Raw genomic sequence first — 12,894 nt, 5'->3', positions numbered from 1 at the left:
AATCGTACTTATGTGAGGCTATCCATGAAATACCAGCTGTGGGATAGAAGTGAACAACCTCTTCCTTCAACCCCCTTCTCAAAAAGTATTTTTTTTCTTCGTATTTTCATTGGATTACAAGAAACCAATCAGAAGATAATGCTATTTGTAGCTTCTTTACATGTAAGGAACTCTCCAATTTTCATTTGAATTGTTGTTACAAATAATTTGAAAAGACACAATTCTAATGTCACAGAAAGAACTTTGCTTTCTTTTCTCCTATTGTATACAAAAGATGGTTAGTGAAAACCAGGGAGAGTGAGCAGTCATCCACTAAATCTAAACCTGTTATAGACAAATAAATTAGCCATAAAAGTAGTTCATGGCTGACAAGAAGTCGATTAAAACCAAAAATAAAAGAAGAAAAGAAAACGAAAATCATCTTTTGGCTCATCTCTCATTGGGCAAAAAGTTAGGCATCAGCAGAACAAAATCCGGTTAACCTGTACGTCATGAATGTATATATGCACGGACAACATCTATTATGGGGGTTTCACATATTGGGCATTTTCCGGTGCCCCAAAGCAATTCATGGGCACACCTGAAACAGGTGCACATATGCCCACACCTGAAAAAAATGGACAAATGTTCCCATAAGATTAATATAGCTTTTTTCTGGTGTACTTTTAAGTTAATTCTTGCTGCAATCAATGCCAAGTACCTGTAAAGGAGAGAATCAACTTGCTGCTCATAGCAAATACAACAATTTGCTATGTTTGCACCCTTCTTATCTGAATTACTCCCAATCATTGGACCTGCATTACGAAATTGTTACTCCGCTCTCTCTTCTCTAAAGAACCAAAAAAGAAATAGACGAAAAATAGAAAAGAATAAACATGTAGATGTAGCTCATAAGTGAAGCCTGATCTTGGAACTTGTTTGGTAGTTCACAAGTTTGCGAGGGGGAAGAAGAAACCATGGTATGGTGCAACAAATAGTTCAATACGGTAAGCTTATCCCCCGAGAAAAAAAAATTCAACAAGGTAAAGAACATAAGAAGTGAGACGACTTCACCTTTGGGTATTTCTCTTATCAAGTTTTTCTTATAGATTATGAAGGTTTTTATGAAGTTAGAAAACACAAAAAAAACAAATAGTTTAATGATTGATGATGGATCATAGTTTCTTATATTCAGATTTCAGTCAACCAACACACCTGACTGAATTATTGCAGCTGCAACCTCATCCTTAATGGAATGTTGTAAATTCATTTGCATGTTCATGCAACTGTTTATTGATCTTCGTATTTCAAAAATCTCTTGGTGGAGTTGCTCCATATGTCCTCGCAATTCATATATCAGTTCCATTTCCTGTTAATGCCATGTCGTTATGACTAGTCTCAAACTTAGGAATATCTGGCAAGTCATTGCAAGAATAGGGAAAAAGAGAAAACTTACAATTGAAGGGTGTCTAGTGGAGGAGGAGGAACATTGTTGATTGTGATGGGAGTAAATGTTGGATAATTGAGGTTGTGGTAAAGAATTAGACGGAAGGTGATAGGAGTCATCGCTGACACCTCTGTCGTGATCATTGCTCCATGACGGTAAAGTGTCCTGATTATTGCTCCATGACTGTAAAGTCTGTGAAGCTTTGTTCTGATCAACCATTTCCTCAGGTTCGAGGTATTGTTGTCTAATGGGGGTATTATCATCTTCAAAGTCATCCTCATAACCCGAGTCTGCTTCTTCCTCATCATCTTCACCCTCGGCTGCTCGTGTTTCTTTATGTGATATCACTTCCTCCTCCTTGCCCTCTTCTTTGGTCATACGTGCCCCTACTTTTTGCTCAAGCTGGCTGCTCATTGTATTAGGTAGTTCTTGTGAGCGAGATGCCATTAGTCGATCTATTTTCTCTCTCAAACCACTATTGAGAAAGATTGAAACACTTTTTCTGCACATTTATGAAGATCAAAAGTAAGTGCAAATCATGGACTATTCTTATACTACAGAAGCTGAGTAATTAATATCTTAGGACAGCAAAAGGAGATACAAAGACCCTATATTCATTCAAGTATCACTTTCCATTGACAAGCAGGGACAATGGCATCCTTTCCCAAATTGCAAAAAAGTTCTTTTACTTATATCCCAGCTTGATCAAAACTCGTGTCACATTCTTTTACGAGTTAAAGTCTATGTTCTCAGAGATGATCTCTACACCAATAGGGACTAGTACAGAAATGATCCATGCTTCAGTCCTGTTTGCCTGATACACTAAGTGAAAATTATATTCTGAGGTTGAATCGCTTTTGTCATTGCCTTCATTGTTGTGACCTTTGTCTACGACACCTTTGGGTTGTAACACTATCTGATGCTCTTGGTGTAAAACATAGTCTAGTGGTTCGCTATTGATTCTCTCATGATTGTTTTATGCTGCATTAATGCGGGCAGGTAAAGTGTCTTTGGATGGTACTGAGAGTACATAAATACCCAAGTAAACCTAAATCCAACTGGTGCATAAATGATAAGAACAAATATTTATGATTAGTATCAGATCAGATGCATGGAATTGTAATTACCTGTTAAGAAGCTGGCGAATATCATGATTCTCTAGGAAAGGATCAAGCATCTCTTGGTATCTTTCTTGCCTAAGACCTTCCCACTCTTCACGTGGACGAGAAATATCAGTTATCCAGTCTTGGTTGGATTCTGATTGCTGCTGGTAGTTGGACTGTAGTTCATCCCTTCCACTTGGCGTGTGCGAATAATCACTTACCCAGCCACAGTCACTGTCCACTAGATTCTGGTTGGTAGTTTCCTCTTCCCAGTCACTTTGAGGTTTGGTGCTCTCACTAGACCAGTCATTACTAGTTTCTGCATGCTGCAGGTTATTTGCATCTTGTTCTTCTCTATGGACACTTTGTTCACTATCCTTCGGAGATCTTGATGTCTCCAAAAATTTCAGCGACTTGTCATGGTTAGCTTGACAGCTTGCATTTACCCAGCTAGCTTGGTCATGGGGAATATCTGAGCTCTGCAGCTGTGAAGTACAATGTAGTAAACTGGGGCTAACTGCTTGAGGACTATGGTCTACCTCATTATGGTTCGGACTATAAGAACTGTCAGAATGTTGGATATGAATTGGCATTTCTTTCTGGGGATTTGATGAGCTAGTAACTTTTACATTTGTTTTCACCCTTCGGGGACTTATTTTCTCATTTACTTCCCCATGGTGATTCTCTTCTCGCAGTTGATTGGATGTCAAAACTTTTCCAATTTGTGGATTGTTATCTATCACTTTTATGCGGAGAATCATCGGTTCACTAGGCTCTTCAGGATGATTCTCTCGTGCAGATGTGGAAGCAATTTCAGATTTAGGACTGCTACTGCTTCTTGAGTCAGCTACACCAGGCTGCATTCCAACGCTCTCACTAATAACCTCCTGCTTCTGATTCCCTTCTCTCTGCTTATAAGCTAATTCACTTCCAACTTTTACAGCATTATTATCAGCCAGTTCTCTCTGGCAACTAATCCAGCCTTTGTTCTCCTTATCACAGTTCTGTACTTTTTGCTGATTCAATGTGGAATTCCGGCTTTCCTGGGTGTTCTCTGCCGCTTCTCTTGAGAGGCTTCTTGAGTCAGCTACACTATTTTGATTTCCTGTATTGAACCTTTCCCTGAAATGAATTACTATCTAAATTATGTATATTCCATAACTTTGGTTCCATAAGGTAGAAAGACAATAAAACTTTGGTTTTATAGGGTAGAACCAAATGGATAATTGATTTCTTTTGAACTAGATAACTTGTAAGGAAAATTGTCCTGATTTGAAGGGAAAGTCCAGACTTGTGATTATTTCTTTCGGACCTAACTACTCTCATTATGGTGTGTTAACACAATCTAGGGAAAATGCTATCATTTGTCTACAACATCAATAGGTTCAAACGATAGAATTTTCCTTGACTGTGTTAACACACCATAATCTTCTTTGCTTTAGCATGTCAAACAAATAGAACTGTTAAATATTTCATTCTTTCATCATGTCATTGACAACGTACTTCTGATTGAACAATGACGGTAGCATTCCTGCGCTAAATTTTTCATATTTTAAGCAGTTTAATATTTACATGTTGATGAACATTCTCCATAAGGTAATACATTATTCTTTTGCAATGGATATTTGGAATCTATAGAGAGATGTATGGGAAGAAGTTAAATAAGGACCATTACCTTATATGCATGATTGCAGAATTAGACACTCTATTTGATTCGGACAAAGTGCCATTGGTTGATCGATCATCTCTTGCGTCTGTGCCACGACGCAGGAATCTAACTTTAAGCAAAGCCTGTTCAGGAAATTGGATTGTGAAGATCAATCAGCAAATGGTAAAATGATTCTTTAAAGCAAATTCATCAGATTAGAGAGCAAAATGCAAACCTGAATACGACCTCTTTGTTGGAACTTGGAAACGGCCTTACGTTCCCCAAGAGTTTCAAGTTCCCGGAGTCTGTCACGCTCCATTTGCAAGAGCAAATCACTTAATGCCTTTCTACCTCTGATGATTCGAGGCGAATGCAGAACGGGGAAAAAATTCCTTTGTTGTTGTTGTTGTTCTGAATGATCAAATGATGTTTTAATTCGGGGCAAGCATTCGCCAGTGGCAAGAGAAGCAGTATTAGTACAATTGTGTTCGTTGTCATGATTCTCTTCACCATTACTACTTGCCAATTTCCTAATGATATCAGCAACTCTGAGCTTTTCCCTTTCTTTATTAGTATCTGAATTTTTACAACCCTGAATATCATTCATGGCAGTTTTATAAGCCTGTTCCCAATCTCCAGACGATTCGCCATTCACGCTGGTAGCTGGAGTTTCAAATCGTCCATCCACTGAAGATTCATCACATGTATCATCTGCTCTCAGAGGTACATTTGAGTCCGCAAATGCAGCATTTTCACAATTGCTTTTAGCGCTGCTTGGATTCGAAGTGTTCCCCAAATTCACGCTCTTTGAAACCGTTTCGAAATCCCTCCACCGTCGAACAAGTGTAGAAACGCCCCCTGAATTAGGAACTTCGACGACGGTGGTGGTGGTGGTTTCAGGCAAACAAGAAGAAGTTTCTCCTCTCTGTTTCGTTGGCCTGGAGGAAATCACCATTTCTCTAGCTCTATCCCATTTATCAACTGTGGTAGGACTGTTCTCATTGTTATCCCATTGCGGTTTATGAACCCATAAATCTGCATAGTCAACATGTCGGTGGTGACGGGAATTTTCATTGGAATCAGAAGAATTAGTATTTGTGGGTTGACTTGAAGAAATGCAAGAATGGATGTGGGTGTGGACCAAATCTTTAAGATTCTTCTGGAAAACATTGGAATCCCTATGGGTACATCGATCACGCCTGTTACGATCTCTAAGTATATGACCAAAAGAAGAAGAAGAGGCAATTTCTACCTGAGAAGATGCCATTTCTTCCGAAACTCGCTCAATCAAGAATGCTATATTTATTCTTTGTTGACAAAAAGGAGAAAACTTTGAACATTTCAACGTTCCCCAAAGTAAAAGATTAAAAATTGAAAACAACCCATCTGGTTTAAAAGGGTTCAAAATTGAAATTGACTCGTCTTTCAATGAAGAAGAAACTAGTAGAAAAACAATGAAAAGCAACCAAAGATACATTCAAGAATAACAACAATGGCAAACCATTCCTAATAAATTGAATGCAAGAAAAAGATAGGCTTCTATTGTTTTGGGTAATTAAAACGTCAAACAATTGAATAAGCAGAGAACGCAAGTCTCGCCGGTTATTTCTCTCTCTTTCATCTTGTTAAGTTAATCAAAATTCTTCCAAACAGAGACTCATAAAATTCCACATGGGAAAAAAGGAATGAAGGACATAAAGAGAGAGAAAGAATTGAGGTTTATGTGGCAAGAGAATGTAGATGTGAAGTGAGGAGCAAACAATCAAAGATGGGAACTAATATCTTAAAGAAGACGAAAAACAGAGGAATGGGACATGTGGTGCTATTGCTGTTGTTGTAATGTTTTATAAATAAAACAATTGCAAAACAGTAAAGTAAATATTCTCTTTTACTTGTTCAATAATAATTTAACACAATAACAATAATATATGCGCGCTAAAATTTTACATCTGAATGTGAAAAACTAGAGTATACGCAAATTTTACTAGAGACTATTTTCAAAAACTTTCTCAAGCCAAATAGAAAGAATAAAAATGAAGGGAGGATCATAGTTTGGTGTAGGAAAATGAGGGAAGATAGAAAAAAGAGATAATAGAGAGACGTTGGATTTGAGCCGTTGGAAGAAATGTGGGGTCAAGATTGGATTATAAAAATGAGTCTGTTTCTTAAGCTTCTTTTCCTACTTTGCGGTAAAGCCAAACTATTCCTTTCTTTTCTCATGAGAGCGTCTCCCTTTTTTCTTACACACTTCTGCACTATTCTTTTTTCACTTCAACCATTCTTACCCTATTTATTACTCTTATTTTCCAACAGTATAAAATAATATATAAAAATTCTTTCTTAATTTATACATTTAAGGTTTTTAAATTACAAATTAAATATCATATAATGTGTATCAAATTTTATACATACCAAATGAATAATATCACACATGATGTTATTTATGCAAGATTTAATATATAAATAACTTAGCTTCTAATGAACTATCAATCAACCCCTTAACATATTGAAAATATAACTTAAATTTATACTCATTCCTTCCATTGAGTTCCAATTGCCTTTTAACGTTAATTTTTAGGTTAAAAATGTCTCTTCTTCCAATTGTTGAACCCATTTGCCCTTAATAATAATTTACGGATTAAAAATGCTTCTCCTTTTACTGAAATTATATGATGTCACACGTGTGTTTTAATTAAATAGCTGACATTCATTTATTAGTTCATGCGACCCCAATCACAAATAATTCAAGGCATTTGGGTTAACCTAAAACAACTAGAATTTATTTGTCCGTATTCAAATTTTTTTATGCTTCACATTTTGTGGTTGAATGAATTTAAAAGATAACAATATCTTCTTCAATTGAAGCCGTGGGTTTTTGTTCAAAATCGGTGCAAATAATTCCAATTCGATTTCAAATCTAAATTTAATTCAGTCTCTTCATCCTTTAATGATGGGAAACTTTTAGAAATCCATTTGGATGAGTCAAGTTATATATGAGTTGGGTGTAATATCAACGTGAAACAATAAAATAATATTACCTATTTAGTCATCTCATAATTTTGTTAAAAGACATATATTTTTAATCGTACCTGAGTCATGACAATTGAGATTTAATAAGTGAAAGAAGAGATATTTGTAACTTGAAACTAACGTTTGGAGTCCAATAAATTAAAGAATGACAAAATTAAACTATTTTAATGCGTTAAGAACATTTCTGAATCTTGTCTGTTTGTTATTTTTCATCAACATTATTTTAAATAAACTTGTCATCTAAATTTAAGTGAATAAAAATTAATCTTTGAAATTTGGATCATGATCTCCTTGGTTTTCAACCACTTTATTTATTATTAAATTATGATAAAATTTATTCGTACCAAATATTTATACTAAATTAGTAAATGCATGACATGTGTTTGTGCATTTGACTTATCTATATTCAAATCATTATATTATTTAGCTATGATAAATTAACATGATTTGTGTCATTTTAATTTGACACATTTCTCCACTTTTTCATCGTCCAAATGTATAGGGGTATTATATGTCATAGATTGATAAAGCCAAGTTTTAAGGAGTTGGAACATGAAAGTTGGTATAAAGAGGATTAAATGTCACAAGCGTTGAGGATGGTGAACAATAATGTTCATTGGTAGAATTCAATGTTTCAAACATAACACACCGCTGGGAGTTGGAAATGTCCCTTCAAATTAATAGTTCAATACTTCTTTAAACAAATCTCATTCCCTCAATTTTTAATTTATACAATCGTGGTTGGTTAGACATGAAAAAATAATAATAAAAAACTCTTTGAATTTGTAATCTTAAATATATAACAATATTTTTTATAAAACATATTATTATGGGGATCCTTCAATTCACTTACTAGTTATGCACAATTAACTAATTAGTAATAGAAATTATTTACACAAAATAGGGGGGGAAAGTGCAAATGACCTGCTCCTTCACTATAAAGTGGGGGACAAAGAATGTGATTATTTATTGGGATTTTTTATAATACTCATTTAGGCATTTAATTATCAATGTCTTAATAATTCTCATGTTACATGTAGCAAGCGTCGATCACGCAATGCATATACATATTATATATATTACATAGAATACATAATATTTTGGAGAATAAGGTTGTCTCAGAAAAAAAAATTAAATTCTAAACTTTAAAATTCCACGTTCGTACAAAAAATATGAAAAAAATCTCACTTGATCAGGGAAAAAAAAACTTCTTTTGTTTCTGAAAATATTTTCCAGATTAATCTAAAAATGTAGCATTTCCAGATTAAATATTTGGTAATAGTCTTCTCCTAGTTTAATAGCAATCAGTTATTATTTCATATTCATATGTTTCTGGCAGCCAAAATTTGATGAAATGGATCACCAAATTCAAATCAAGTCACCTAAAGTGTCACAACGAAATGGGTAAACATAACATTTTATCATTTGAATTAAAATAAATGATTCTACAAAAATAATTTATACAGCCAGAGGTGTTCGTATCAAATGAACTGAATCAAACAAATCAAAACTAAATAAAGTTAGAAACCGAGAAGAGAAAAATCGAATAGGACATTTAAATTTAATTAAGTTTGTTTTTGATATATTAAATCGAAATTATTTTAAACTGTATTATCATCTTTAGTTTGAAAATTCACATGGAATATAAAAAATAGTATAAGATAATATTCAATAATAATATATATCAGACGTGAAAATATAAAATTTTAATACATATTAAAAAACCGTATGCCACGTCATTTAAACCGTCGCTTTATAGGTGATATTGCTGGACTTCATGGCCCAATTTCCACAGGCCCATCTAATGCAGAACCAGGACAACTTTCCTCCTCTTTAAATTTTAGCCAATAGTAAAGTTTATTTGTGTAACCCTTATTTAGCATTGCCATTATGTTTCCATCAATAGCCCAACAGGGTCAGGCTTGCCAATAAGCACCATTACCTAGATATTAATAAGAGATTCACTTTCAGCATTTCTTTTTATAAAATCGATAAAATGCTTATTCATGTGAACAATCACTTGTCTAAAGTGCAACCTTAACGCCTTGAGAATGGTAAAAATTCTATTAGGAGCGTTACTTCATAAATGAATCATATAATGCGTGAATTTAAATTTTATGAGATTTTAATATTGATATCAGATTGAAAAATAAAAATAAAAAACTTAACTTGAGTCACAAAGGCTTATAAAAAAGAAGAGAAACAAGAACATGAAGTATAAAGAAAAACCTCAATATGAGCTTTGCCATATGATACCATTAGTCGAATTTTTAAAAACCAAACCACAACCTTAACAATTAGCCCTCCTTTATAAAGAAGAAGCAACAGCTCTCTATGTTTACACTTCTCATGATCATGTTTAAAGAGTATTATAAAGTCCTCATTGATGGTTCCACGATGGGAAAGAGTACTGCAAATACCATTGATTCACAATATGTTAATTTTACTGTAATTTGTTATATTTTTGGAATATTTCATACCTTTTTTTATTGTTAATAAACCATCTCATATTTGTCCTTGACTCTAGCAAAACTTTAATCTGAAGTAAAATGAAATTATAGCTTTAATAAATCATAGCCAAACAGTAGAGAGGTTAATTCGAATTATTAATAAATCATAGCCAAACCACATTTTTTTAGTAATTAAAAGATTTTGTTCACAAAATTAATATTAATTACTACTATACTACTTCCTATCCTGTTCCTTTTTAGTTGTCACGTTGGGCTTTTCAAAAATTAATTTGACTAACTTTCAAAGATAAATTAGATAACATTAATTTGATATTTTAAATTAAAAATTTAGCTATTAAAAAATTATACAAAAAATACTATAAATTGTAATTTTTCCATATCAATCTGATAAAAAAAATACATATTAAAATATTCGTCTAAGTTTATATAATTTGATTTAAAAAAAAAAAAACTTGCATAAGTAAAAAGCCAAAAAGGAACATAGGGATGTATATCTGAAGCCAAACAATTAATGGCCACGTATACTTGCCAAGTCCATTGCACTTCCTTTTATAATGTTTATTGGTAGTCAATTCATTGTGTTAATGTATAATATAACCTGTCTCCCACCCGAAATAATCCAAATCCAAATATATATTCCTTTTTATATATAGTTTATTGTCAACTCAACATTTGTACATGTCCGCACGTCTCGAGTTACATTTTCAAAACCCATAGAAGGTGCTTCTCACGTATAGACTAGCTACTTCAAAAACTATATATAGAGAGAGATAAAATAGGTGTAGAATGTACAATAACAAATCAAACAAATTCCTCCTTAAATTTTGTAGAATGAAGAGTTTTTCAAGTGGCATTATCATGAGGAGTAGTTTTGTTTTCCTCACGGCGGCCTTGTTTCTTGCGGCCGCCGTGTCTGCTTCAGAATATGACGACGATGACCTTCCTTACGACTACTACAGCAAAAGCTGTCCGAAGCTGGAGTGTATAGTGCACAAGAAAATGGAGGAATGGATTAAAAAAGATTATAGCCTTGCTCCTGCTCTCATGAGGTTGCATTTCCATGACTGCTTCGTTAGGGTACGTATACCATTTCACCACTTAATTGCCTAATGTCCAAACTAACTTATAAGTTAATTATTTGGTATCTGAAATCCCACTAACTCAACTAATTCAAATTTGGACCACATAAGGCCCATTGTTAAGGGGAATTTAAACATTTTTATGCTTGAACATCAAAGTTGAGACTCTGGTTAAGGGTATCGAAGGGATTTCATACATCCCACACATCCCCTCGCCTAATGCTAAACCATACAAATTTCAATTATTATATTCTATCATTGTGAAAATTCTTGTTGAATAATTACAAGTTAAAAATGGATAATTTAACCCAAAAAAAGTCTAGTATCTAGAAATTTGTATTTGATATATTTCTTTCAATATTTTGGCACAAACTTACCAATTCGCAGATGCAAAAAAGGATAGATTATATTTTTATATATTATATTTCCTATTTTTATCAGAAAAAACTCATTAGATGTTTAAGAACACAAACTTCAAAAGTATTTGTTTCTTTTTAATTTTTTTGCCTTATCACACCACTATATATTTCAAGATTTTGATACAAAACAAATGCATTTTCTCTAAGACGTAATTTCTAAGTATTGTATATGGATGGTATGCCTAGGGATGTGATGCTTCAATATTGTTAGACCACGAAGGAAGTGAGAAGAGTGCGAATGCAAGCAAGACATTAAGGGGATTTGAAGTAATAGAGGATATAAAGAGAGAATTGGAGAAAGAATGCCCCAAGACAGTGTCTTGTGCTGATATTCTAACAGTAGCTGCAAGAGACGCCACACTTGCAGTAGGTGGTCCATACTGGATGGTTCCATATGGTAGGAAAGATGGCACAGTTTCCACTGCTAAGGAAGCTGATCAATTAGTCCCAACGGGTCACGAAATAGTCACTGATTTACTTGAATTGTTCCAGTCCAAAGGATTGAATGTTCTCGACTTGGTTGTCCTCTCTGGTCAGTACTCTTCAATTATCCATGTTTAATTTTCTACTTTTATTTTTTACAATTGTTACTCTATATTTGAATGTAAGACAGTTCTAAAAATAGTCTAAAATGTCACACATGCAATCTGATTGCATATTTTAGTTGATCCAAGGTTAGATGCGCTTAGCTAAATATTACACGGACCAAAATCAATATTTTACTAATAATAAGGGACCAAACGTGTATATATATATAAAAGTATCCCTTTATTTCAGATTGAGCTAGCAAATTTGTCCATCATTTAAATCGCTGGTTTAAAATTTCTGGAAAGTACAACTTGTTATTGCCCTTGACTCTTACCTGAAGGGTAAAATTGAATTATTCTTTTTCTCGAAGAATTTGGTCACGTGGAGTCTACGTACACATTTAAGTTGGAGCTCCGTTGAGTAACTACGAATTAATTGAATATCAAATTTTGGTTTTAATTTATGTGTTATTTATGTATGTGTAGGAGCTCACACAATTGGAAGAACGACATGTGAATCTCTACAATACAGGTTATACAATTATAATGGAACTAAGAAATCAGATTCAAGATTGGATCATCTCTACTTAAATTACTTGGAAAGAAAGTGTAGATGGGCATCTGAATATGTTGATCTTGATGCTATTACTCCAAAGAAATTTGATGTTCAATACTACAAGAATCTTCAGAAGGGAATGGGACTTTTGTTGACTGATCAATTGCTCAACAAAGATTCAAGAACTGCACCAATTGTCACAGCTTTAGCTACTCAGCCAGACCAGTTTGGAAGCCTCTTTGGAGCATCTATGGTCAAGATGGGAAATATTCAAGATTATCTTAGCACTGATGGTGAAGTCCGACTCAATTGCGCCCGTGTTAATAGCCCCAGTTATTAAAAAGAAAACTTTTACGCTATTAGTGTGAGTTTGTTAATTCCTTTTACTGTATTAATATAATTTGTACTTTGAAGTTCGAAATTTGCAAATTAAACTATAATCTGTTCTGCACTATTTAATTGATAGTGCTTGATGAGATTTAATTGTAGTTCAAACTCCTTTTTGAGGTTGAAAGTTAAGATGAGTTGTTCCGAACATTATATTTATATGGACCACGGCCAAATTTAGGCCTTATAACACTAATCTTCTTTATCATTTATAATATTACGTTTATTTTAATTTATAATAACTATGA

The 12,894-nt window shown here is 33.7% G+C and overlaps 2 protein-coding genes across 2 annotated transcripts; one reads left to right on the top strand and one right to left on the bottom strand.

Moving 5' to 3' along the window:
* Positions 1-128: 128 nt before the first annotated feature.
* LOC129873732 (uncharacterized) lies at positions 129-6,042 on the bottom strand. Its single transcript, XM_055948899.1, has 7 exons — positions 4,413-6,042; positions 4,205-4,320; positions 2,554-3,651; positions 1,436-1,928; positions 1,195-1,348; positions 701-794; positions 129-607 (listed from the first exon to the last, which is right to left on the bottom strand). The coding sequence occupies exons 1-7, from the start codon at positions 5,652-5,654 to the stop codon at positions 490-492; spliced, it is 3,315 nt and encodes a 1,104-aa protein (XP_055804874.1). The 5' UTR covers positions 5,655-6,042; the 3' UTR covers positions 129-489.
* A 4,425-nt stretch (positions 6,043-10,467) lies between these two features.
* Positions 10,468-12,599, top strand: LOC129872707 (peroxidase 7). The gene is made up of 3 exons (XM_055947629.1): positions 10,468-10,755; positions 11,363-11,708; positions 12,190-12,599. Exons 1-3 carry the CDS (start codon positions 10,510-10,512, stop codon positions 12,597-12,599), a joined length of 1,002 nt encoding a protein of 333 aa, XP_055803604.1. The 5' UTR covers positions 10,468-10,509.
* Positions 12,600-12,894: the final 295 nt, after the last annotated feature.

The sequence above is a fragment of the Solanum dulcamara genome, chromosome 11, assembly GCF_947179165.1.
Source record: "Solanum dulcamara chromosome 11, daSolDulc1.2, whole genome shotgun sequence".
NCBI classification, from domain to species: domain Eukaryota; kingdom Viridiplantae; phylum Streptophyta; class Magnoliopsida; order Solanales; family Solanaceae; genus Solanum; species Solanum dulcamara.
This window is presented reverse-complemented; position numbering and strand designations above follow the sequence as displayed.